Source organism: Pristiophorus japonicus, chromosome 2 (assembly GCF_044704955.1).
Source record: "Pristiophorus japonicus isolate sPriJap1 chromosome 2, sPriJap1.hap1, whole genome shotgun sequence".
NCBI classification, from domain to species: domain Eukaryota; kingdom Metazoa; phylum Chordata; class Chondrichthyes; family Pristiophoridae; genus Pristiophorus; species Pristiophorus japonicus.
The window spans coordinates 112,813,873-112,836,041 of record NC_091978.1 but is presented as its reverse complement, the minus strand read 5'-3'; the positions used below and the strand labels follow the sequence as shown (position 1 = coordinate 112,836,041).

At 46.4% G+C, this 22,169-nt stretch overlaps 1 protein-coding gene across 1 annotated transcript in view; it reads right to left on the bottom strand.

Moving 5' to 3' along the window:
- The window catches only part of itga1 (integrin, alpha 1), a 356,017-nt gene that overhangs the window by 112,621 nt on the left and 221,227 nt on the right, over positions 1 to 22,169 (bottom strand). The window contains exons 13-17 of the mRNA XM_070862517.1: positions 17,521 to 17,664; positions 13,508 to 13,600; positions 6,666 to 6,869; positions 4,162 to 4,292; positions 3,565 to 3,734 (exon numbers count right to left, since the gene is read on the bottom strand). Of these exons, the coding sequence (XP_070718618.1) occupies positions 3,565 to 3,734; positions 4,162 to 4,292; positions 6,666 to 6,869; positions 13,508 to 13,600; positions 17,521 to 17,664 (742 nt within the window). The remainder of the gene's footprint in view (positions 1 to 3,564; positions 3,735 to 4,161; positions 4,293 to 6,665; positions 6,870 to 13,507; positions 13,601 to 17,520; positions 17,665 to 22,169) is intronic.

Below are 22,169 nucleotides of genomic sequence, written 5' to 3'. Positions count from 1 at the left end.
GGAGAGATAGAGGTGGAGAGGGGGTGAGAGAATGGGGGAGACTGGGGAAAGAGAGAGGGGGAGACTGGGGACAGAGAGAGAGAGATGGGGAGAGAGAGGGATAGACGGGGAGAGAGCGGGGGAGATGGAGAGAGAGAGAGATTGGGAGAGAGAGGGAGACGGGACAGAGAGAGAAGGAGAGAGATGGGGAGAGAGATGGAGAGGGAGAAAGAGAGAGGGAAATGGAGAAAGTGAGAGAGAGAGAGAGAAAGAGGGAGAGAGGGGAGACGGAGAGAGAGAGAGAGTGATGTGGAGAGATAGCGAGGGAGAGAGAGAGAGGGGGAGACTGGAGAGAGAGGGAGACAAGGAGAGAGAGTGAGACAGGGAGAGAGAGAGAGGGATATGGGGAAAGAGAGGGGGAGATAGAGAGAGAGAGATGGGGAGAGAGGGGGAAACGGGGAGAGAGAGGGGGAGACGGAGAAAGGTAGGGAGAGAGAGGGTGACGGAGAGAGAGAGATGAGGAGAGAAGGGGAGACGGGGAGAGAGAGGGGGAGACGGAGAGAGAGAGGTGGGGAGAGAGAGGGTGATGGAGAGAGAGAGAGTGAGACAGGGCATGAGAACGAGATGGGGAGTGAGAGGGGAAGATGGGGAAAGGGGGAGATACAGGGAGAGAAAGGGAGAGCGAGAGAGTGAGAGAGGGGGGAAAGGGAGGGGGGGGGAGAGAGAGGGAGAGAGCGGGTAGATATAGGGAGAGAGGGGTAGATAGGTGGGGGGGGGAAGAGAGACAGGAAGAGCGACTGCGGTGAGGGGGGGGGGATGAGGAGAGAGAAAGAGGGAGACAGAGGGGAGGGATGGCGAGTGAGAGGGGGAGAGACGGGGAGAGAGTGGGGGAGAAACGGGGAGAGGGTGGAGAAGATACAGGGAGAGAGAGGGGTAGAGAGCATGGGGAGAGAGACAGGAGAGCGACTGGGGTGAGAGAGAGGGGGAGATGAGGAGAGAGAGAGAGGGAGATGGAGAGCGAAAGAGGGAGATGGAGAGAGAGATGAGGAGGCGGAGTCGGGGGAGAGAGGGGGAGACAGGGCACGAGAGAGCGAGAGATTGGAGAGTGAGAGGGGGAGATGGGGAGATGGAGAGGGGGAGAGAGAGGGGGAGAGATGGGGAGAGAGAGGAGGAGAGGGGTCCGAGATAGGGAGAGGGGGAGAGAGAATGGGGGGAGAGAGTGACTGGGGAGAAAGAGAGGGGGAGATCAGAGGGAGGAGATCGGAGGGAGAGAGAGGTGGAGATGGTGGATTGGAGGGAGGGATGGAGAGAGGTGGAGATTGGAGGGCAGGAGAGAAAGAGAGGTCGGAGGGACGGAGAGAGATGGGGAGATAGACGGAGACAGGGAGAGAGTGAGAGGGAGACAGGGAGAGAGTGAGGGAGACAGGGAGAGAGAGAGAGGTAGGGAGAGAGAGAGAAAGGGAGAGAGAGGGAGACAGGGAGAGAGAGAGATGGAGACAGGGAGAGAGAGGCAGGGAGACAGAGAGAGAGACAGGGAGAAGTGATGGAGAATGAGAGAGAGAGAGAGAGAGATGGGGGGCGAGAGTGTGAGGGTGAGAGACGGAGAGACATGGGGTGAGATAGAGAGGCAGAGAGATGGTGAGAGAGAGGGGTAGACTGGGAAGGGAGAGAGGGTGATGGAGAGAGAGAGATGGGAAGAGAGGAGGAGACAGGGGAGAGATGGGGAGATGGGGAGATGGAGAGAGAGAGGGGGAGGGAGAGAGGGTGGGGGTGAGACAGAGAGAAAGAGAGAGAGAGACGGGAGAGAGAGTGGGGGAGATGGGGAGCGAGAGATGTAGGGGAGAGGGACTGGGGAGAGAGAGAGGGGGAATGGGGAGAGAGAGAGGGAGACAGGGAAAGAGAGCAGTGGAGAGGGAGTGACTGGGGAGAAAGAGAGAGGGAGATCAGAGGGAGGAGGAGATTGGAGGGAGAGAGAGAGAGAGATGGAGATGGCGGATTGGAGGGAGGGATGGAGAGAGAGGGAGATCGGAGGGATGGAGAGTGACGGGGAGATAGATAGGGAGACAGGGAGAGAGAGGAAGGGCGATGGAGAGAGAGAGAGGGAGACAAAGAGACAGGGAGACAGAGAGAGACAGGGAGAGGGGGGAGACAGAGAATGAGACAGAGAGAGATGAGGGAGAGAAAGAGAGGGTGAGAGAGAGAGACATGGGGAGAGATAGAGGGGTGGAGAGATAAAGAGAGAGAGGAGTAGACTGGGGAGGGAGAGAGGGAGATGGAAAGAGCGATGGGGAGATGAGAAGATGGGGAGAAAGAGAGGGAGACATGGAGAGAGAGAGGGAGACGGAGAGAAAGAGAGAGAAGGAGATAGAGATGGGGAGAGAGAGGTGAGATCGGGGGAGAGAGGGAGAGATGGGGAGAAAGAGAGGGGGAGAGGGAGAAGGAGAGAGAGAGAAAGAGAGAGACAGAGAGGGAGGGAGAGGGGGAGATGGAGAGAGAGATGGGGAGAGAGAGTCGGGGAGATGGGGAGAGAGAGGGGGGTGTATAGAGACTGGGGAGAGAGGGTGAGATGGGGATAGAGAGAGGGAGACGGGGAGAGAGAGATGCGGAAGAGAGGGACTGGGGAGAAAGAGAAGGGGAGATCAGAGGAAGGAGGAGATCTGAGGGAGAGAGATGGAGAAGGTGGACTGGAGGGAGGGAGGGGGAGAGAGGGGGAGATTGGAGGGAGGGAGAGAGAGGGGGAGATTGGAGGGAGAGAGAGAGGTGGGAGATCAGATGGGGTTAGATTGAACAGGAGGAGATAGAGGCAGAAAGTGGAGGGAAGGAGAGAGGGGGCGATTGGAAGGGGTGCAGAGAGGAGGTCAGAACTCGATGGAGATGGGGAGGTAAAGAGTACAGAGAGCACAGTGGGGATAGTGGAAGTACGTGATCCAGTTCTAAAGGGGGGTTTAAGCACAAGAATGTGATCCAGATGGTAAGACTGGATGAAATCTGGAAGTCAGGTCACTGTTATTATTCACTTCATACCCAATAAACCTATTAACAAACACACAATGCCTCATCAATGATGGTGGAGGTGAGGAGAAGTTCAGGAATCTGTTGGGTGGAGGAGATCATGAATCTATGGGGGAGGAACTTGGACAGGGGGAGGTCAGGAACCCAGGGGGCAGAGGGGTGCAGTGGGGGTAGGTCAGGAACTTATGCTGGGGGCAGGTCAGGTACTTGGGCGGGGGAGACGGGCAGGAACCGGGGGGGTTGGGGGGGGTGGAGGAGGGTGCGGCAGTGGGGGAAGAAGGTCAGGAACTTGGGGGGGGGGGGGTGGGTGGAAGAACTTCTTTGGGGAGTGGGAGAAGGTCTTAACCCATGAGAGGGAGCCCTGTCTGTTCTAAGTGAGCTCTGTGCTGTCTAGAGTTGGCAGTCAGAATGGCTCGAATTACACTTTGCAAAGATAAACTGCTGGATGTGTCTTATCCTCCAATCAGCAATCAGGACATGTATTCAAGGGGGCTCAATCAGAGCTTTAAGTGTGACCATTACTCAATTGCCTTTGACTTTACGTACATAATGCTAGAATCCCTGTACACATACCAATTGGTTGTAATGCTTCTTTCTCAGACTTCAGGCTAACATTGAAACAGATCTCTGCTGTAATACACACTGTTGGCTTCTCGTTGATTACACAGTTCTTGTTCTGGATATTGATCTTGTTGGGGTGAAATTTCAGTTTGCTAATCGTCACTTGAGCTATGTCACGGGACCTAGTAAAAGATTTTAAAAGAACAGTGACTAAAATCATGTAGCATTTCCAAACACTTCCAGCAGCATTTTTATGCATTTAATTACAACGCATTCTGGGAATACCAATCAAACTCAGATGTTAGAAGTGCAGTCCATAAAAAAACAACGTAAACATTTTAGAGTCGAGACTTTGAACCAATGCTTTCTAAATGACAGTTTATGGCCCACTTTACTATTTTAAATACTGACTGAGCTTCATCATGCTGTTCAAACTATACCCTTTATATTGAGAGGAGAAAGGGTGGGTGCAGAACTATATGTAATAGACTTTGTAATAATGAGATTCTAGTGAATTTGCAAATCACACAGAAGGAAAATTCTGAGAATAAGGAGTTAATAGGACAAAATATAAATAGGGAGGAATTGTAATGCAAAACTGATACGAACCAGAAGAGGGCAGCGCCACCTAGTGCTCCAACCGTAATATCTACCAGACCATCGTCATTCAAATCCATCTGCCCATCGATCGATTGGCCAAAATAATTGAGATGAACATCTGGTGCAGATGCAGAGATGCGCTATTAACAAGAACATTTTATTAGCTAAATTTATACGCACAATGTTTAAATTTTTTTTAAAACTTGCTTAATATTATGTACAATTTCCAGTTTCGCTGTCACATTTAAAAGAGATACATGTTTGTGAGTATTTTTGATTGACAGCTTTCAATGGTACTCACTAGTTCTTGAACCACATAAACACCCTTCACTGCAATTCAAACAACAGAAAGTAACAGTGGCAGCAGAGTGATGTTGACGTTCAACTTATGCATGAGGCAAATAGTTTTACAGTTTCATCTTGACAGTAAAAATTAATATGAGACCTCCTTTCTTTTAGTATTGTACCAATTTCATCTTTGAAAACAGAAAAAAAATACTTCTTGATGTGGTCTTCATATTGGTCCAGAAGTCAAAGATGAACAGTCACATCAATTTCATTCTGCTTTTGGACAACCATTGCTAGGAATGGTTGGGGTAGATCTTGACATTGTGTGATAAGGGTGCCAGTGAGTCGGCAGCCTACTTTGCATCTCTTCTAATTTTTATTTCACAGCATTGTTACTCTGTTAAAACCGTGTAAGGATATTGATAGCCACTTATGGGTCCTGATAATAACTGAGTGGCGGTAATGGGTGGGATGGTGGGCGGCGGCAATGAGATTTAGCAGCCGGGGGAAATACTAATTTCCCGGAGGCCCTGCCAAATTTAACAGACATAGGGGGCTGGGGGAGCGAGTTGGATACTGGAGGTCGGGGGAAGGCTGGGGAGAGTTGAACATTGGAAGCTGGTGGGATTTGGGCATTCGAGGTGGGGAGGAGGGGAGTTGGACATCGGGAGTCTAGAGTCTAACATTTGGGGGTCAGTAACTTTAACACAGGAGGAAAACTGGGAGAAAATGGGAGTGGTAGGTGTGGGGGTGCTAAATGAGAGAGACGAGGAAAGTGCATTAATAATTAAATCTAATTGCTTTCGTAAAGTTTAAATAAATGTAATAGCTTTCGCTAATTTATTTTAAAAGGAAACCCTATTTGTTAGAACTTTAGTAAATAGCTTTTTCTTTAAAATAAAATAATGTTAGGTTCTGAATTCTACTATTCACTTCTCTTAATCACAGATTACACTCAATGCAAAAGAGAATAAAAAACAATAACGTTCCCTGCTCTAAACAAACCATGTAGTATACTTACTGACAGAAACATTGGTGCTCTCTTCTTGGATCAAAGCTCATCCTATCACATTAAATTAATGTATGATTTCCAGAAAGAGTTAGATTTAAAAGTGCTGACCGTTTTTGGAGTTCCCGTTTATTCAGCAGGAAGAGAGAGTGTCATTGTCCCAATTACTCGGTTTTATGTCACAAACTGTTTCATTTTTTTATATTTTCTCCCCATGTGACCAAAACCACTATTTCTGTGAGGCAGAAATGAGGTTTGAATCAACTAGAACTATATTTAATCATCACGCACCCTCCAAAAAAAAAGCTATGTTCCATCTGTAATTTTGTTACTCAGGTTTTAGTATTATTTGAGAAAGCATAGTAAGTACTTGGAGGGTGTGGTGCCAGCAATCATTAAGGTAGAAATTGGACTTCGTTTCACCCGGTTTACACAATGAGGTCTAATTTTGGGGACCAACATCCTGCGCCTCAAGGACAACTGAAAATGTCGGACCCAAATTGGGTCAAGCCATTTTGTAGGCATCCCTGAGGTCCATTACATATGTAAATGAGTGGCCTAATGCCAATTTAGGTCACCTCTGCGAAGTTGGGCAGCGATGAGCAGGGTTGGTGTCAGAACAGCCATGCTCAGAATACTTCAGTAAGATTATTTCAAATGACAATTTTTGTAAAAACATTCCTGTAGAGCCAGGAGGAGCTGGAGTGCTCCACAGACAGTGTGATCACTACACCCTGTCTCCTCCCGGGAGTTATCTTTACATATTTGCCTCGCTGGCAGTGGCCTGAAGATTTATAGTGTTCAAAATGCCCAAGCTGTCTGTGGAGGCACAACGGGCACTGGCAGCTCACGCATGACATGTAAATGAGGTGCGAGGCCCAATTTTAGCCCGGCTTCGGGTCTCTCGGTTGGGCTGCGCATTGCCTGCACACAAGTTTACATCCCATTGAGTGAATTGCATTTTTAAAAAATTATTATTTGTCACCTAATTTGTAGAACTGAAGACATGCCCTCCAACAAACAGAAGAAGTCATGGAAACAGTGAAAAAAAGTTTACCTAAAATTGGCCCATTTTATAAATGTGCATTGCTTCTTTTATTAATTTCTGAATGTCCCCCTGGTGCGTTTTGTTTGTAATACCAGTGAAAATAATGTTCTGTGTATATAATCTGGAGAATAAATAATTAATAATTTTCAAGCTATATCAACACCAAACCTGTGAATATATTTTGTTAATGGTTGTGTCAGATCCATGGAAGAGGTAGACAGCACCCTGGTGGTTGTCTTCTAAAGGTGCTCCAATCACAACATCATTGTAGTTATCCAGGTTGACATCTGAAATTGCAGTTATGGCTGTTCCAAAGCGGGAGCCACATGGTTGCCTGATGGGGTGGGAGCATTTCTGATCTTCAACTGTAGCCTATTAAAAGCACCAGTTATAATGTAGCAAATATTGATAGATATTCTTAATTTGCACAATAAATATGAAATCATTTTTATTAGAAACTTTTGTGACTTTTTTCTATTGTCCAATGAAAATAAAGAAAGGCCGGTCATATCGTATAAAGATTATTGATAGATATCAGTGATATCAACGATCATTCATATCCTTGCATATAGAATGACTATATTGAAACCATGAGTATACATAATATGTACATTAGTGGATACACATTGACTAACAGTCAATTGTCCAGTTTATTCAATGGATGAGATATACCTGATACACACAGATGAGAAAATATCTATATGCCTGAGACTACAGCCACATTTTGTTTGCTATCCCCACATTACTGCTTGTCATTTGCAAATACCTATAAAAGGGAGTGTGGTCAAATACCAGGCTGGGGCTAGTCCTATATGCACAGACCACACAAATGTGTATTTCTAATACTCTTCTCATGGATTGTGAGAATTTGTATGCTCAATCTATACCCGGGGGAAATTAATGTATGGCCTGTTTGCACCAGGCACCATACTGCAATGCCCAGAATCTTGTTACTGTCACTTCAAGAACCTTCAAAACTATTCTCTCTGTTTAGACAAGTACAGTTACAAATATGTGAAGTTAGTATAGAAGCATGGAGTACAGAATGTAAACCAGAAAAGTTAGTCTTTTCTTTTTTTTAAATGTTTCATCAGTAATGTATACCCGAAGAGATCTTACACGTACAGTTGTGAATGCTGAGATTGCTCTGCCTCCAGTAAGAAAAAGTAAGAGAAACCACTTACAAATCAGTCTGCCCATTAAACCTTGGCTGACTTGTGAAAAGGCCCAGTCTGGGGGATTTTGCCTCAAGGAAAATAGCTGTTTATCTGGAAGGGATTTCCCAAGGAACCTTTCTAGACACACATTGATATCCCAGCAGGCACACTTACCATGCAACTACCAGTTCTGTCTCAACATAAAGACAAGTCTACTTATCTCAAAAGTAGAATTTGTTATAAACAAATTTAGTCCATCTCCAATTCAGTCAGTTGGTATCTCAGTTTCTCTCATAAGTAAATCTGATTGGTCTAGGTTCAGTTAAATGTAATTTTAAGCCTGCAAGTCACTTTAAACATTACTGAATATGGAGCAGAAAATTTACTTGATTCAAATTGTCTTGCTCAACCTGCAGAAGTGGGCCTGAATTTGTATGTGGTATTCTTTGATTCCTGCATGGCATCACCTGCGTTTCTGTGCCCTAAGCCACTTTTGTTTTATCTACCTGCATTTAACAATCCATTTGAATTTGATAATAAAAAGGATGTGTGTGCATTCTCAGTCTGAGAATGGTGTATTTACGCCATAAGGACCTTTAAACGGTACAAATGAAAGAGGCATTTCTGGAGTAATTAACTGGGAATTTTACGCTACTCTGCCATTACCTGCATTGAACACAGTTTGAAGGTAATTAGCCTAGTCTCACCTCATTAAAATCAATGGCAAACGCTATTTTCCTGTACTTTAGCCAGTTTTCACACCACTAGCACTTAGCCTGAAAAGTAATAGTCTATATGGCCTGGCAGCACCGGTTAATTGCTTCAAGATCACATTTAAAGTTGTTAAAAATATATTACTGTTGCAAAGCTTAAACAGCTAGGATCTTTGAGTGTCCTGGGATTTTCAGTTTTAATATTGCCAGAGCTGGAATTTTCTGGAAGGCAGGTTGGGGGCGGGTGGGTTCCAATGCAGTCGGGGTTTCCCGCAGGCTCTGCTGACTTTAATGTGAGGCATCAGTTTCCCACCCTCAACCAACCAGAGTGAGAGGTTGGCTGGCTGCGGGCGGGTAGGCCTGCAGCCACATGGAGCAGATAGAAAGGATTCGCATGAGGGCTGGGCCAGGCAACAGATCAGGGGAGAGGGTAAAGGGGGTTGGGGGGGATCCACCCGGGGATCGGTACTGGGGGAGCATTGATTTGGGAGGGGGGGCGGGTAAGGTGGGGAAAGAGAGGACCTGGGATTGGGGCTGGGTAAGCATCTGGTAGGAGAGAGGACCGGGGATTGGGGAAGGGATCAGGGGGGAACAAAGATTGGGGATCGGGGAAAGGATTGGGGGGAGGGGGCTGTGTGAAACCCGTCCACATGCAGTTAAAAACAAAATGGAGTTTAAAGAAGAGGCTTCCAGCCTCATTGTACACGAGGAACCTCCCTTATCTGGAACCCTTGGGACCTGGCCTGTTCTGGATAAGGGATTTTTCTGAACGAGGGGTCGTCATATTAAATTGGATGGTACAGGTACTGAGCAAGGGAATATCAGGGCTGTCCTGCTTGGGGCTGGGAGTGCGGCAGAGAGATCATGGGAAGGGGGGGGGGTTGGATCATGGGGTCAGGCTAGAGATTGCAGGAGTCGGCAGTGAGGAAGGACTTCAATTTGTTCAATTTGTTCAATATCGGAGTTCTGCGCATGCGCCACCCAGTGGCAGGGAATGGTTCTGGATGAGGGAGTTCTGGATAAGGGAGGTTCAACCTGTATTTAAATTGATGGTTCCACCCCTGGGAGTGGGTCATAGAAACATAGAAACATAGAAATTAGGTACAAGAGTACGCCATTCGGCCCTTCGAGCCTGCCTTCTCCCGTTCTGCTTCCGTTAAAACCGGAAGTGGGCTGGTTGGAGGTGGAATCAGGTCGGGAATACCGTTTTTAACAACTTAACCCATGCTCCGAACCCACCCATTTGGTTTGGTTAAATTCTGGCCATGTCCGAAGCTCATTCAATTTCCAGAATTTAAATGATCCCTTCTCTGTTTTTCCACAGTATTTAACCTCACTAAAGCCACTGACGCAACAAATATATCTTTACAATAACTCTAATTTGCTTATTAATCACTATTGTTTCAGTTATGAGTAAACTGAAGTATATATACCTCAAAAACATTTCAAGCCCATTGACTCAGAAGAAAGTCATTTTGTAAATCTTTGCATTCTCAAGGATTTGCAACCTTTAGTCCTATTCAAACCCAGAACTTTTCAATAAGTCCAAAATTCAAAGTTAGCTTGTTTGTCTGATTTTATATTCCACGAAAATAAACGTCCAGAATTATTTATTTCTAAATTATTAATAAGTTATAAAGTAGGAATTTGAAGTGGCCTGAATTTGGAGATCACACACAGAACGGAAACTGAAAAAAAAAATCAAAATGCGACACGACACCTTAAATAATTATAAATGAAAGTGTATTTAAGAAGTTCCACCCATTCGCTGAAACTCCCCCGACGGCTCTGGATGGTGAATAAGCCCTCGCTTTAGCTCTTAGATCTATGCTGTGTGTCTGTTTTGCCGCTATGCTTACTACTCCGAATTCTAATTAGAAAACCTGCAAAATTTGGGTCAAGTTAGCAACATGGGGATCGGTGTAATAGACAACGGGATTTATGGTGCATGTTGCCAATTTCATTGATGCAGCAATCTGGGTCATTCAACAACAGCAACAACTTGTATTTATATAGCACCTTTAATGTAGTGAAATGTCCCAAGGCACTTCACAGGAATGTTATGAGATTTAAAAAGTTTGACACCGAGCCACATAAGTAGACATTAGCGCAGGTGACCAAAAGCTTATGTTTTAAGGAGCGTCTTGAAGGAGGAAAGAGAGGTAGAGAGGTGGAGAGGTTTAGGCAGGGAGTTCCAGAGTTTGGGGCCTAGGCAACAGAAGGCATGGCCACCAATGGTTGAGCGATTATAATCAGGAATGGTCAAGAGGCAGAATTAGAGGAGCGCAGACATCCCGGGGAGTTGTAGGGCTGGAAATTACAGAGCTAGGGAAGGGTGAGGCCATGGAGGGATTTGAAAATAAGGATAAGAATTTAGAAATCGAGTCGTTGCTTAACCGGAAGCCAATGTAGATCAGTGAGCACAGGGTAATGGGTCAGCGGGATTTGGTGTGAGTTAGGACACGGGCAGCCGTGTTTTGGATCACATCTAGTTTACGTAAGGTAGAATTTTGGAGGTTAGCCAGGAGTGCGGTAGAATAGTCAAGTCTAGACGTAACAAAGACATGGATGAGGGCTTCAGCAGCGGATGAGCTGAGTCAAGGGCGGAGATGGGCGATGTTACGGAGGTGGAAATAGGCGGGCTTAGTAATGGTGCGGATATGTGGTCGAAAGCTCATTTCAGGGTCTAATATGACATCAAGGTTGCGAACAGTTTGGTTTAGCCTCAGACAGAAGATGGGGAGAGGGATGGAGTCAGTGGCTAGGGAACTATGTAGGGTACTAGGGAGCTTTTGGCGGGGACCGAAAACATTAGGCCAAAAATTGCGGTCCCGTCGGGTGTGTACGATGTGCACACGCACCCAGGGAGGCCTTGCAAATGCCGGTTCTTGCCGCGCGATGAGCATGCACTGAGAACCGGCTTTTCCAATCTGTCAACACATCCCCGCAGGAAGGACATCCGCGGGGCAGAGATTGGGCTATTTACACAACTCTTTGCCCAGCGAATGTCCTTCAAACTCTTACGCCTGGTAAAAGAGTTAATTGTTAACCCTACTAAAACACATTAAAAACAATTTCAAAAAAATAATTTTTTTTCTAAAACATTTAATTACATTCAATTTCAATTAATTTTAAATATGTGAGTTGTTTTTTTTATTTATTGCGTTGTGTTTCTTGTTTTAGGGGGGGTTTTCTCATTGATAGTAATGGGAGCTCGTGAAAACAGAGCTCCCATTATTACCAATGAGAATACTCCATAATGATTGGTGGTCCAGGCCCACGTGATTCCAGGATATGTTCCATACCTGCACAGCGAATGAAGGCTTCCGACCGGAATCTTACATTCCTCCGGGACCACCAGATATTTTCGTAATTTTTTTCGGGGTCGGAGGAGTTTGTCCGAATGAAGCCTCCGACTGCAATTTTCCCCCCAATGGTATCAGTCTTTCCAATATTCAACTGGAGAAAATTTCTGCTCATCCAGAACTGATGTCGGACAAGCAGTCTGATAATTTAGAGACTGTGGTGAGGGAGAGCTGGGTGTCATCAGCGTATATGTGGAAACAGACGCTGTGTTTTTGGATGATGCAAAAGGAGCAACATTTAGATGAGAAATAGGAGGGGGCCAAGGATAGATCCTTGGGATAGATTCAGTTGCTGATCAGTGTTAAATTTGAAAAGGTTATCTTGTAAGAAGTCTAAAGATTATTTGTAACAACTATCATTAGAAATATTTTTCAATTTTGGGCTTTCTGAGTAGCATGTAATCATTAAAGGGGTGATTCTGTGATCCCGTACTCCAAGTAAGGAATAGCGTTCTCAAACACTGACATGTGGAAAATCAGTACTACAATGTTGTAACACTGTCTCCGACCCACACTCCCAATGAGCACAGCTTCCCCACTGGAAGTTTAGGATCACAGAATCACCCTTTAAATTCATTGGAGGTGCGTAAAGTATGCATAACATGTTAATTTCTGTTTAACAACACAACATGGAAAAGGTACGTTAGCATAGTGGTTATGTTACTGGACTAGTAATCCAGAAGCCTGGACTAATAATCTGGTGGTGTGAGTTCAAATCCCACCACAGCAGCTTGTGGAAGTTAAAATCAGTTAATTAAATAAATCTGGAATTAAAAAGCTAGTATCAGTAATAATGACCATGAAATTTCCGGATGGTTGGACAAACCCAACTGGCTCACTAATGTCTGTAAAGGAATTCTGCCATTCTTATTGGGCAAAAAGTGACTCCAGACCTACTATTAAATGGCCTAACAAACAGCTACAGTAGGTCAGCACTGTGGGGACGACCTTCACCACATGGACTGCAGCGGTTCAAGAAGTTGGTTCACCATCACCTTCTCAAGGGCAATTAGGGATGAGCAATAAAAGATGGTCTTTGCCAGTGATGCTCATGAATGAATAAATAGAAATAAAAACACTGGGGTGGAAATTCCTTTAGGCCCGGTTTTAAGTCTGAAATGGGAGCAGTGGACCAACAAGGAGGCTTTGCACAGCCACAGGCAGCGCATCCATTTAAAACCAATGAATTTTGGGCCACTTGCCTCACCAGCAGTGCCCTGAAGTTAAGTCCTGGGAGGAATGGTGAAGCGGCAATGAGAAAGGAGGGTACCGATCGCGACAACTTTGGAGTTGGGTAAGCATTCTTACTCCTCTGCCTCTACAGGAATGATTTTTGAACTTAAAGAAAATTACTTCTTGTTTGTTGCCGCTGCTGAGATTGCAGCAGCCACTGAGAATCCTGAGCAGGCTCTGTTCTGCTCATTGCACTTCAATGTTGGCAAGGGGGCCTAAAATAGGCATTAGGCCCATCATGTACATATGCAAGAGGCCTAACACCTATTTAGGCAATCGCCAGGGCCACCTGAAAAATGACCAGATTCAATATCAGGTCAGACATGTTTCAGGTATCCTTTGAGCGCAGGGCTCTGGTCCCTAAAGTTGTTCCTTGCAGTACCCATTTTACACCCATAAAATGGGCACACGGGGGCCCAATTTTGTTTAACTGTTTCATTTGATCAAAAAACCAAAACAAAAGTGGGGAAATATACAAGATAAAATGATTTTATTATTTTAAAATCAAGTTTTCAACAGAACACAATAGGTTTTTTTCTTACCTCACTGAATCTGTCTGTATGGAGACCCAAGGCAGAATGGCAACTGCACTGCTGTTTTAGTGGTTCAAGGATCATTTGGAACTGAAACTTGTTCTAAAAAAAGTGAAAGGAAGAAATGAAGAATGAGATGTGTTATAGCGTCTTGCTTCAACTTGTGTTTAGGTGCATACGAGGCTGAAACAAATGTTCATCACAGTTTGCCGAGGCCAAAACATTATGGGGGGTGGTGTGGGGGGGAGGGGAGGGGGGAGATAGGAGTGGGGGATGAGTGGGACTATGGCTTAAGATTCTATACTTCCTCTGATGTGGTTGCAAATTCATTGAAAACCTATTGCCTAATGCCTCTACACTGTAAGAGACAGAAGTGGAAAAATGGTTCGGTTATAAAAGTCAGATTTTGGTGTCTGGTTTGCATATTTTTAAATTCTAGCCATAAATCAAAACCTGCATTCAAATTTAGATCAAGGTCAACTCTATTTCAATAGTGTATTACTGATTGTCATTGTGTGATTGTTGAGGAGATAGAAGATGTAAGGAAAGCTATTCCTGGTAGAATTTGAACATTCATCATAGGGTTTTCTCTCACTATTTGTTGCATAGTGAGTCTTTTCTTTCATATGGATAATATAAATCCTGCACTTTTTATCATTATAAAGTTTACATGAAGCAACATGCCCCAATGAAAGACATTTTGCATTTTGGTAAAGTTTCACAGCAGTTATGAATTTGTCAAAATGAAAAATAAATATTCAATTTAAATTTGAAGACAATTGGACTTAAATTGAGAAATGTCATTTGTTTAAAATGAATGCTTCTATTGGCAGATGTTATGATAGTACTGAACCTGCAGCTTAGCTTTGAGAAAGATTTAAAAAGTCCAATTTGTTTCTTTGCTCAGAGTAAAGTCATGTCTTCACAGATTAGCAATGAACCCGACTACTGGAGTTAATGTCCACTAAGTTTACTACTACAGCATCTCTCAGCCCCATGATCTCTATCCCTGAGAAGACTAAGAGCAGCAATGTCATAGAAATACCTCCACATTTCACTCCAAGTCACACACCATCCTGACTTGCACATATTTTGCCATTTCTTCATTAACGCTGGGTGAACCCCTGAAATATAACCCAGCACATCATCATAGACAGTCCCTCGAAATCGAGGAAGACTTGCTTCCACTCTAAAAGTGAGTTCTCAGGTGACTGAACAGTTCAATACGGAAATTACAGTCTCTGTCACAGGTGGGACAGACAGTCGTTGGAGGAAAGGGTGGATGGGGAGTTTGGTTTGCCGTACGTTCCTTCCGCTGCCTGCACTTGTTTTCTGCATGCTCTCGGCGACAAGACTCGAGGTGCTCAGTGCCCTCCCGGATGCTCTTCCTTCACTTAGGGCGGTCTTTGGCCAGGGACTTCCAGGTATCAGTGGGGATGTTGCACTTTATCAAGAAGGCTTTGAGGGTGTCCTTGAAATGTTTCCTCTGCCCACCTGGGGCTCGTTTGCCGAGTAGGAGTTCCAAGTAGAGTGCTTGCTTTGGGAGTCTTGTGTCAGGCATGCAGGCGAGGTGGCCTGCCCAACGGAGCTCAACGCAGCACAAAAAAATGACCCACCAACAGTTTCTTGAACCAACTAGAGGTGGACAATAAATATGAGGCCCACCGTCGGAAACACGGCGCACCTACCCCGTTTCAGTTGTTTTTACTGGCGTGGTGGATGTGGTGGCCTCTTGGGCTAAATTTCCTTATTTGGCTTTTTTTCCAGCGGACCGGAAGTCGGTCATAATGGGCGTGGATGCGGTGGTGAGTGTAAGTTCGCACACTAGATGAACAGAAGTTGGGAGGCAGGCGGAGTGTCTGCCACTGTCAATCATCAGTGTAGCGCTGATGACGTCATCACAGTGCCGCATCACCACGTCTCTCCCCTTCACTTAAAGGGGAGATCGGTGCGATTCTTCAAGTTCAGTCCACTAGGCCACCAGGTATGGTTTCGGCCAGGCCAGCGGCCCAGCACCCAAGAGGGGTGCCAGGCTGTCTGTTGGCGGCTCGGCCGAACCCGGGGTCACTATTGTTGGCCAGACCTGGTAGTCAGCTGAAAAAAAAAGATGGCGGCCATGGCAGTAGGTCCTCCACTTTAATGGCAGCCGCACCGCCATTTTGCAAGTACTCCAAGCTCCGTGCACTGGCAGAAAAAGCTGCTGGTAGCACTGAGCAGCGGCAGCAAGATTATTTCGGCGGAGTTTCGCCATCGAGGTTAACATTGGCGGTGCGCGCTCTGATGAGGCACTTAGGACGGATCGGCACCAGTGGAGCGGTAGTGTGGGGGGGAACGGGTCACTGCCGGGATACCACAAGAGTGGAATTTTCGAAATGGCGGTCATTCCACAAAAAAGAGGTGCCATTGCACTCCGCAGCATGGCCACCGATTTCCGGCGGTAACAGGCCTTAAGGAAAGGGGCAATTTCAGTTCCATGGTCTTCCCAATGCTGCCAACATCCCAAACACAAATATAAGGAACAAGATTTTTAGCTGTAAATATCTTCACTTCTAAAGACCTAACTGTGTTTTTTTGGATTAACCTGGAATTGGATTAATTTTAAATGAAAAAAATTAAAAGCACATAGCGTTCAAAGCATACTTAAGCCACTAAATTCAGCAAAAATGATATAATTAAGATAGGTCACAAGATTTTATGATTCACTGAAAATTAAACCAGAGGTGATTCAAGCTAAAATATCTCAATTTATTCTGTAGACACATGAATTACGCAGAGAATTACCAAATGACCAAATCTTGTCATGCATTTTCTATAGAAACTACAAGAGGAAAGGTTCACAACTATCGCTTATATCACAGAATTAAATTAGAGCATTATATTCAGTGCCATCTATTGGCTAGAAATTACAGTTGGTGAAGATATATGAACACATTTGGATCAAGTTTTTTCACACATACTTTAACAGAGGCATTAACCCATTTGAGTTAAAGGGCTGTAAATTGCCTTCCTCCCCGATTGGGGTGGACCGTCTGGCGGGAGTCGGAGGGAAGAGACAGGAAGTTTGGCTGCTAGTTCAAGAAACCGCCTCCCAACGCTTTCAGGTGATGTTGCAGGTGGTATCAGGGCGGTGTCCATCAATGCTGCGCTAACCACGTTAGCGTGGCGGCACTGGTGTGTCGTAATGACCCACCCCTTCACTTAAAGGGAAAGGATGCTGCGAGACCTACTGAGGCCTTCGTAGAGCCCACTGAACCACCAGGGAGGGGTTCGGCCTGGCTAGTCGCCCGACATCCAAGAGGACGTGCCGGGCTGCCTGTTGGTGGCCCGGCCAAGCCAGCGGCTGCCATTGTCAGGCTGACTCAGGAGTCAGCCGACAATTAAAAAAACATGTCGGCCACACCACCCAGCCACTGGCAGCTTCCCACCTCGCGAAGCTGTTGGGGGCACCTATTGGTGGGTGGCCACGCTCCCGCGGAGCAATTTCCCCATGGGGTGGAAAAGGGGCTGCCTCCGGGTGGTAAGGGTTCGGCACGCAGCACGTCAAGAGGTCAGAGCGCCGGGCGTGGTGGAAACCCGTTCCTGCCATCCCCGACCTGGGGGCAATTGCGGATGGGTCGGCCCCACCGTCTGCCCCTGGTCGGAAAAGCCTTACCGCCCCGTTACCACCACTTGGAGGTGGTAACAGGCCCTAAAAAATGGGGCAATTTCGGCCCCAAAATCTCTTAACTAGTGTTCAGATGATAATATGGTTGAAAGTAATTTCTAACTTTAATTTTTTGTATGTTCTTAATAAATTAAAATTCTGCTAATGACAGCCAAATATACTGATAAAATTACATCATGAGATATATGTTACTAGGCCATTTTCCACAATAATATTGTCAAATAGGGAGGGTAAATTAAGGAATCATTTTGCAGTTTTAAAGTAGAATTATTTGGATATTAAGTGCTTGGTCTTATTTTATAATATGCCTGTAATTGTTTACTTGATAACTCTGATGTATATTGTTTAAATGCATTACCTCTTTTAAATTGTATACGTAAACTCTTCCTTGCTCTTCTTTCTCAGTTCCCATATACATAGGAGCTCCAACCAGAAGAATATCAGTTAGTGAATCTTTATTGATGTCAACAGTACATACAGTGCTGCCAAAATATGAACCAATCTGCAAAAAGAAATGGTATTTATTTCAAGCAAACAGAAAAAGCTGCTGCATCTGGTTCAGCCAGAGACTACGGTGGGGACATAGCTCCTGACCATAACTTGTTATTGTGGCAAAAAGAGTTGCATATTTAGACCAGGACTATACAACTGGTAGCAACACCATAAAAATGGGTGAAACTGATAGTTGGTAGTATTACCGACTCAGCCCTACCCAGTTCCCTAAAAACCAATACTGGGCCTTTAATGCTAGTAATGAGAGAAGAGAATATCTAATGTTCGATGTCCCAGCCTTACTGATTGCTGGCTCACCACCCATTTTTTGGATGGGGGTTTTCCACTAGGTGATAGGCCAGCGATGTGAAATAGGCGATGCAAAAGATCAGCGATTAACATTCGGTCAACGAACGGCCAGCGATGTGGAAGGCAAAAGCTTCCCTAGCAATGGCGTTCTGCACATGCGATTTTAAATTTTTTTCCGGTTGACAGCATTTTGCGAGTTTTGGGAGGTCAGGGGTCATCCATACATGCACAGAAGGGGAGAGAGAGAGAGAGAGAGAGCGAGAAGGAGGAGAGAGCTTGGATTAGGATTAAGAGAGGATTAAGAGAGCAAAAGGTGATAAATTGGAAAACGTCAGTGTGAAAACTTTTATTTGAAAACATGTAGTCGAAAACGTTAATTTTAAAATGTAAATTCAAAATATTATAAGACTTATAAAGATCAAATATGTCAGCATCATTGTCTGATGTGGAGGAGGCTCGCAAAAGGGCCAAGCCCTTCTTAGATAAGGCAAACGAGGTCCTCGTTCAGGAGGTGTACGCAAGGTGGGGTGAGTTAACCCGGGGTGGCAGTGGGAAACCCCTACCCCAGGCATACAGGAAGATAGGGGCCGAGATTTCTGACGTCATCTCGGCGGCATCTAATGAGGCGAGGGGGTCCGACCAATGCCGCAAGCATTGGAACAGTCTGGTTGTGGTCAGCAAGAGTAAGTACAGATTTTACATTGTATATTATTGTCATTTTAATATTAAATCGCCTGCATTGAAATATATTTTATACACAGTGGGACACTTTTTTGTGCATTAGCTCCTGACATTGCAGACCTCAATGGGTGGGTGGGTTGTTGGGTTGTTTGGGTTGCTCCTGTTGCAGGTGAAATTGAAATTTTGTTTGAGTAAAAATTTTTTATTACATTTTACAATTTACAATTGTGCATTTTCTTATAATAACGTAATAACATATTAATGTAAACAATGGCCGACCAATGAGGTGAGATAGCTCAACGCTAAAGCAAACGCAACCGTTGTTTTGCGATAACCGTAACTGTAACTCTGACTGTCCACAATTAAAGTTCATGCAAAGCATTCATTTCTGAGCTGCTCACGCAACATTTTTGCAGCCGCGTAACTCCCACTGGGTTTTTCCAGTCTTGCGGATGGGCGTAGGGGCATGGGTTCATCGCCGGGTTGAATGGCCTCCCCGAGGTGCCCATCGGCCTCCTCTTGCTCCTGCTCCTCCTCCTCCTGTTGCTCCTCATCATCGACCTCTTCCATCTCCAAACGTTCTTGAGGTGGACCGGCAGCCCGAGCTGGCAAATGTTGTCCTCTCCTGATTGCCAGGCTTTAGGACTCCAATTGACTTTTCGACGATGTTGCGTGTAGTAATGTGGCTTTCATTGTAACGCTTCTCGGCCTCAGTAACGGGGTTATGTAGGGGGGTCATGAGCCAGCTGGCAAGGCCATATCCTTTATCCCCCAGCATCCAACCATGACCTTGTGGCTGTTTGGAAAACACGTCAGAGACAGCACTCTCACGCAGGATGTGTGCATCATGGATGCTGCCTGGAAAATTAGCATTAACTGCCATGATAATTTGGTTGTGTCGACAATGAGCTGCACATTTAGCGAGTGAAATCCCTTTAGGTTACGAAACACCTCCGCATTCTGTAAAGGTGATTTCAGGGCGATGTGCATGCAGTCTATTGCTCCCTGCACCTTGGGGAAATTTGCTATTCTCGAGAACCCCAAAGCCCTCCTGGTTTGTACCTCCCTCGTCATAGGGAAGTTTATAAAGTCCATCCTGCGAGCGTAAAGGGCTTGAGTCACCTGTCGAATGAACAGTGGTGTGCTGAGAGATACGGCATCCTGAAAGGAGCCCGATGCGTAGAAGGATAGTGCCACAGTAACCTTTACCTCAACGGACAGTGTGGTCCTGATGGTGCTGGCAGGCTGCAGATCCCTCTTGATGATCTGACAAATCTCACTGATGACCTCCTCTCGGAAGCGCAACTTCCGAAGGTGCGCGTATCAGACAAGTTCAGCTAAGATTGCTTTTCCTTGTAAATTCTTTGGCTGTAAGATCTCCTCATACGCCCACATGTTAGTCTGCGATCTCTATGATTGACCACTTCACTTACCCCTTCACTTAGCTCAAGCTCAGATGCCAGCAGTTCTGCACTTACAAGTAATGGCAGAGAAGATGCAGCCCCCATTCTTTCACTGTTTATATAAATGCCTTTCTGCTTCTGTCAGTGTCTCTCTCTCTGTTAGTGTCTCTCTCTCTCTGTCAGTGTCTCCCTCTCTCTGTCAGTGTCTCTCTCTCTCTCTGTCTCTGTTAGTGTCTCTCTCTCTCTGTCAGTGTCTCTCTCTCTCTCTGTCTCTGTCAGTGTCTCTCTCTCTCTGTCTCTGTTAGTGTCTCTCTCTTTCTGTCAGTGTCTCTCTCTCTCTGTCAGTGTCTCTCTCTCTCTGTCTCTGTCAGTGTCTCTCTCTCTCTCCCTCTGTCAGTGTCTCTCTTTCTCTGTCAGTATCTCTCTCTCTGTCTCTGTCAGTATCTCTCTCCCTCTGTCAGTGTCTCTCTCTCTCTGTCAGTGTCTCTCTCTCTCTGTCTCTGTCAGTGTCTCTCTCCCTCTGTCAGTGTCTCTCTCTCTCTGTCAGTGTCTCTCTCTCTGTCTCTGTCAGTGTCTCTCTGTGTTTCTGACAGTGAGGGGTGGGGGGAGGAGGGGAAGGGGGGAGGGGAGGGAGGAGGAGAGAGAGAGGGAGGGGGAGGGAGAGGAGGAGGAGGGAGAGGAGGGAGAGAGAGGAGGGGGGAAGATGAGGGGGAAAAGGAGGGGGTAGAAGAGGGGGGAGGGAGGGAAGAGGAGGGAGGGAGTGGGGAAAGGAGGGAGGGTGAGGGGAGAGGAGGGAGGGAGGGAGGGGGAGGAGGAAGAGGGGAGAGGAGGAAGGGTGAGGAGGGGAGGAGAGGAAGAGGGGGGAGAGGAGAGGGGCGAAGGAGAGGGGGAGGCTGAACATGCCCCGCCGACGAGAGGAAGCCGGGCCGAGGACTTCGGGCGGGGCCTGCACCCAGCAAGATGCCGGGCGGACGGGCCCCGCTGTGGACGTGGAGGGAGGGAGGGAGGAGGGGAGAGGAGGGGGGGAGGAGGGGGAACGGCTGAACGGGAGGGAGGGCGGGGGGGGAGCGGGAGCTGAATGGGAGGAGGGAGGGAGCGGGAGCTGAACGGGACGGGGGGAGCGGGAGCTGAACAGGAGGGAGGGAGGCCCGAGTCCGATCTTCGCCCTGGGAACCCATTCGGCCTGGGCTAGGGGCAGCGTGCTTCGGCTCCTCCCACGCAGCCTCGGGGGTGAGGAGCTACTGCACATGCGCGCACACTCTAGCGCGCATGTGCAGAGGTCCCGGCACTGCTTTCAGCGCCGGGACCTGGCTCCGCCCTCCATACGTTCTGCTGCGCAGCGCCAAGCGCCTGGATTGACTGGACGGAGGGGAGAATACCAATGTAAGTGGTAGGCGCCGTTTCTGTTCTAAAAAGTCGGCGCATCACACGGAAATGCGCCGTTCTAACCCTGGGGGCAAACTTGGGCCCTATATGGGTAGAGCTGCGAAACACCAAAGGGCAGAAAACGTTAGTGGGAGTTGTGTACAGACCGCCAAACGGTAGTAGGGAGTTTGGGGCTGTCATCAAACAGGAAATTAGGGACGCGTGCAATAAGGGTACATCAGTTATCGTGGGTGACTTTAATCTACATATTGATTGGGCTAACCAAACTGGTAGCAAGACTGTGGAGGAGGATTTTCTGGAGTGTATAAGGGATGGTTTTCTCGACCAATATGCCAAGGAACCAACTAGAGAGCAGGCCATCCTCGACTGGGTCTTGTGTAACGAGAGAGGACTAATTAGCAATCTGGTCATGCGGGGCCCTAGGGGAAGAGTGACCATAATACGGTGGAACTCTTCATTAAGATGGAGAGTGACACAGTTAATTCAGAGACTAGGGTCCTGAACTTAAAGAAAGGAAACTTTGACGGTATGAGACGTGAATTGGCTAGGATAGACTGGAGAATGATATTTAAAGGGTTGACGGTGGATAGGCAATGGCAGACATTTAAATATCACATGGATGAACTACAATAATTGTACAACCCTGGAGTAAAAATAAAACAGGGAAGGTGGCTCAACCGTGGCTAACAAGGGAAATTAGGGAAAGTGTTAAATCCAAGGAAGAGGCATGTAAATG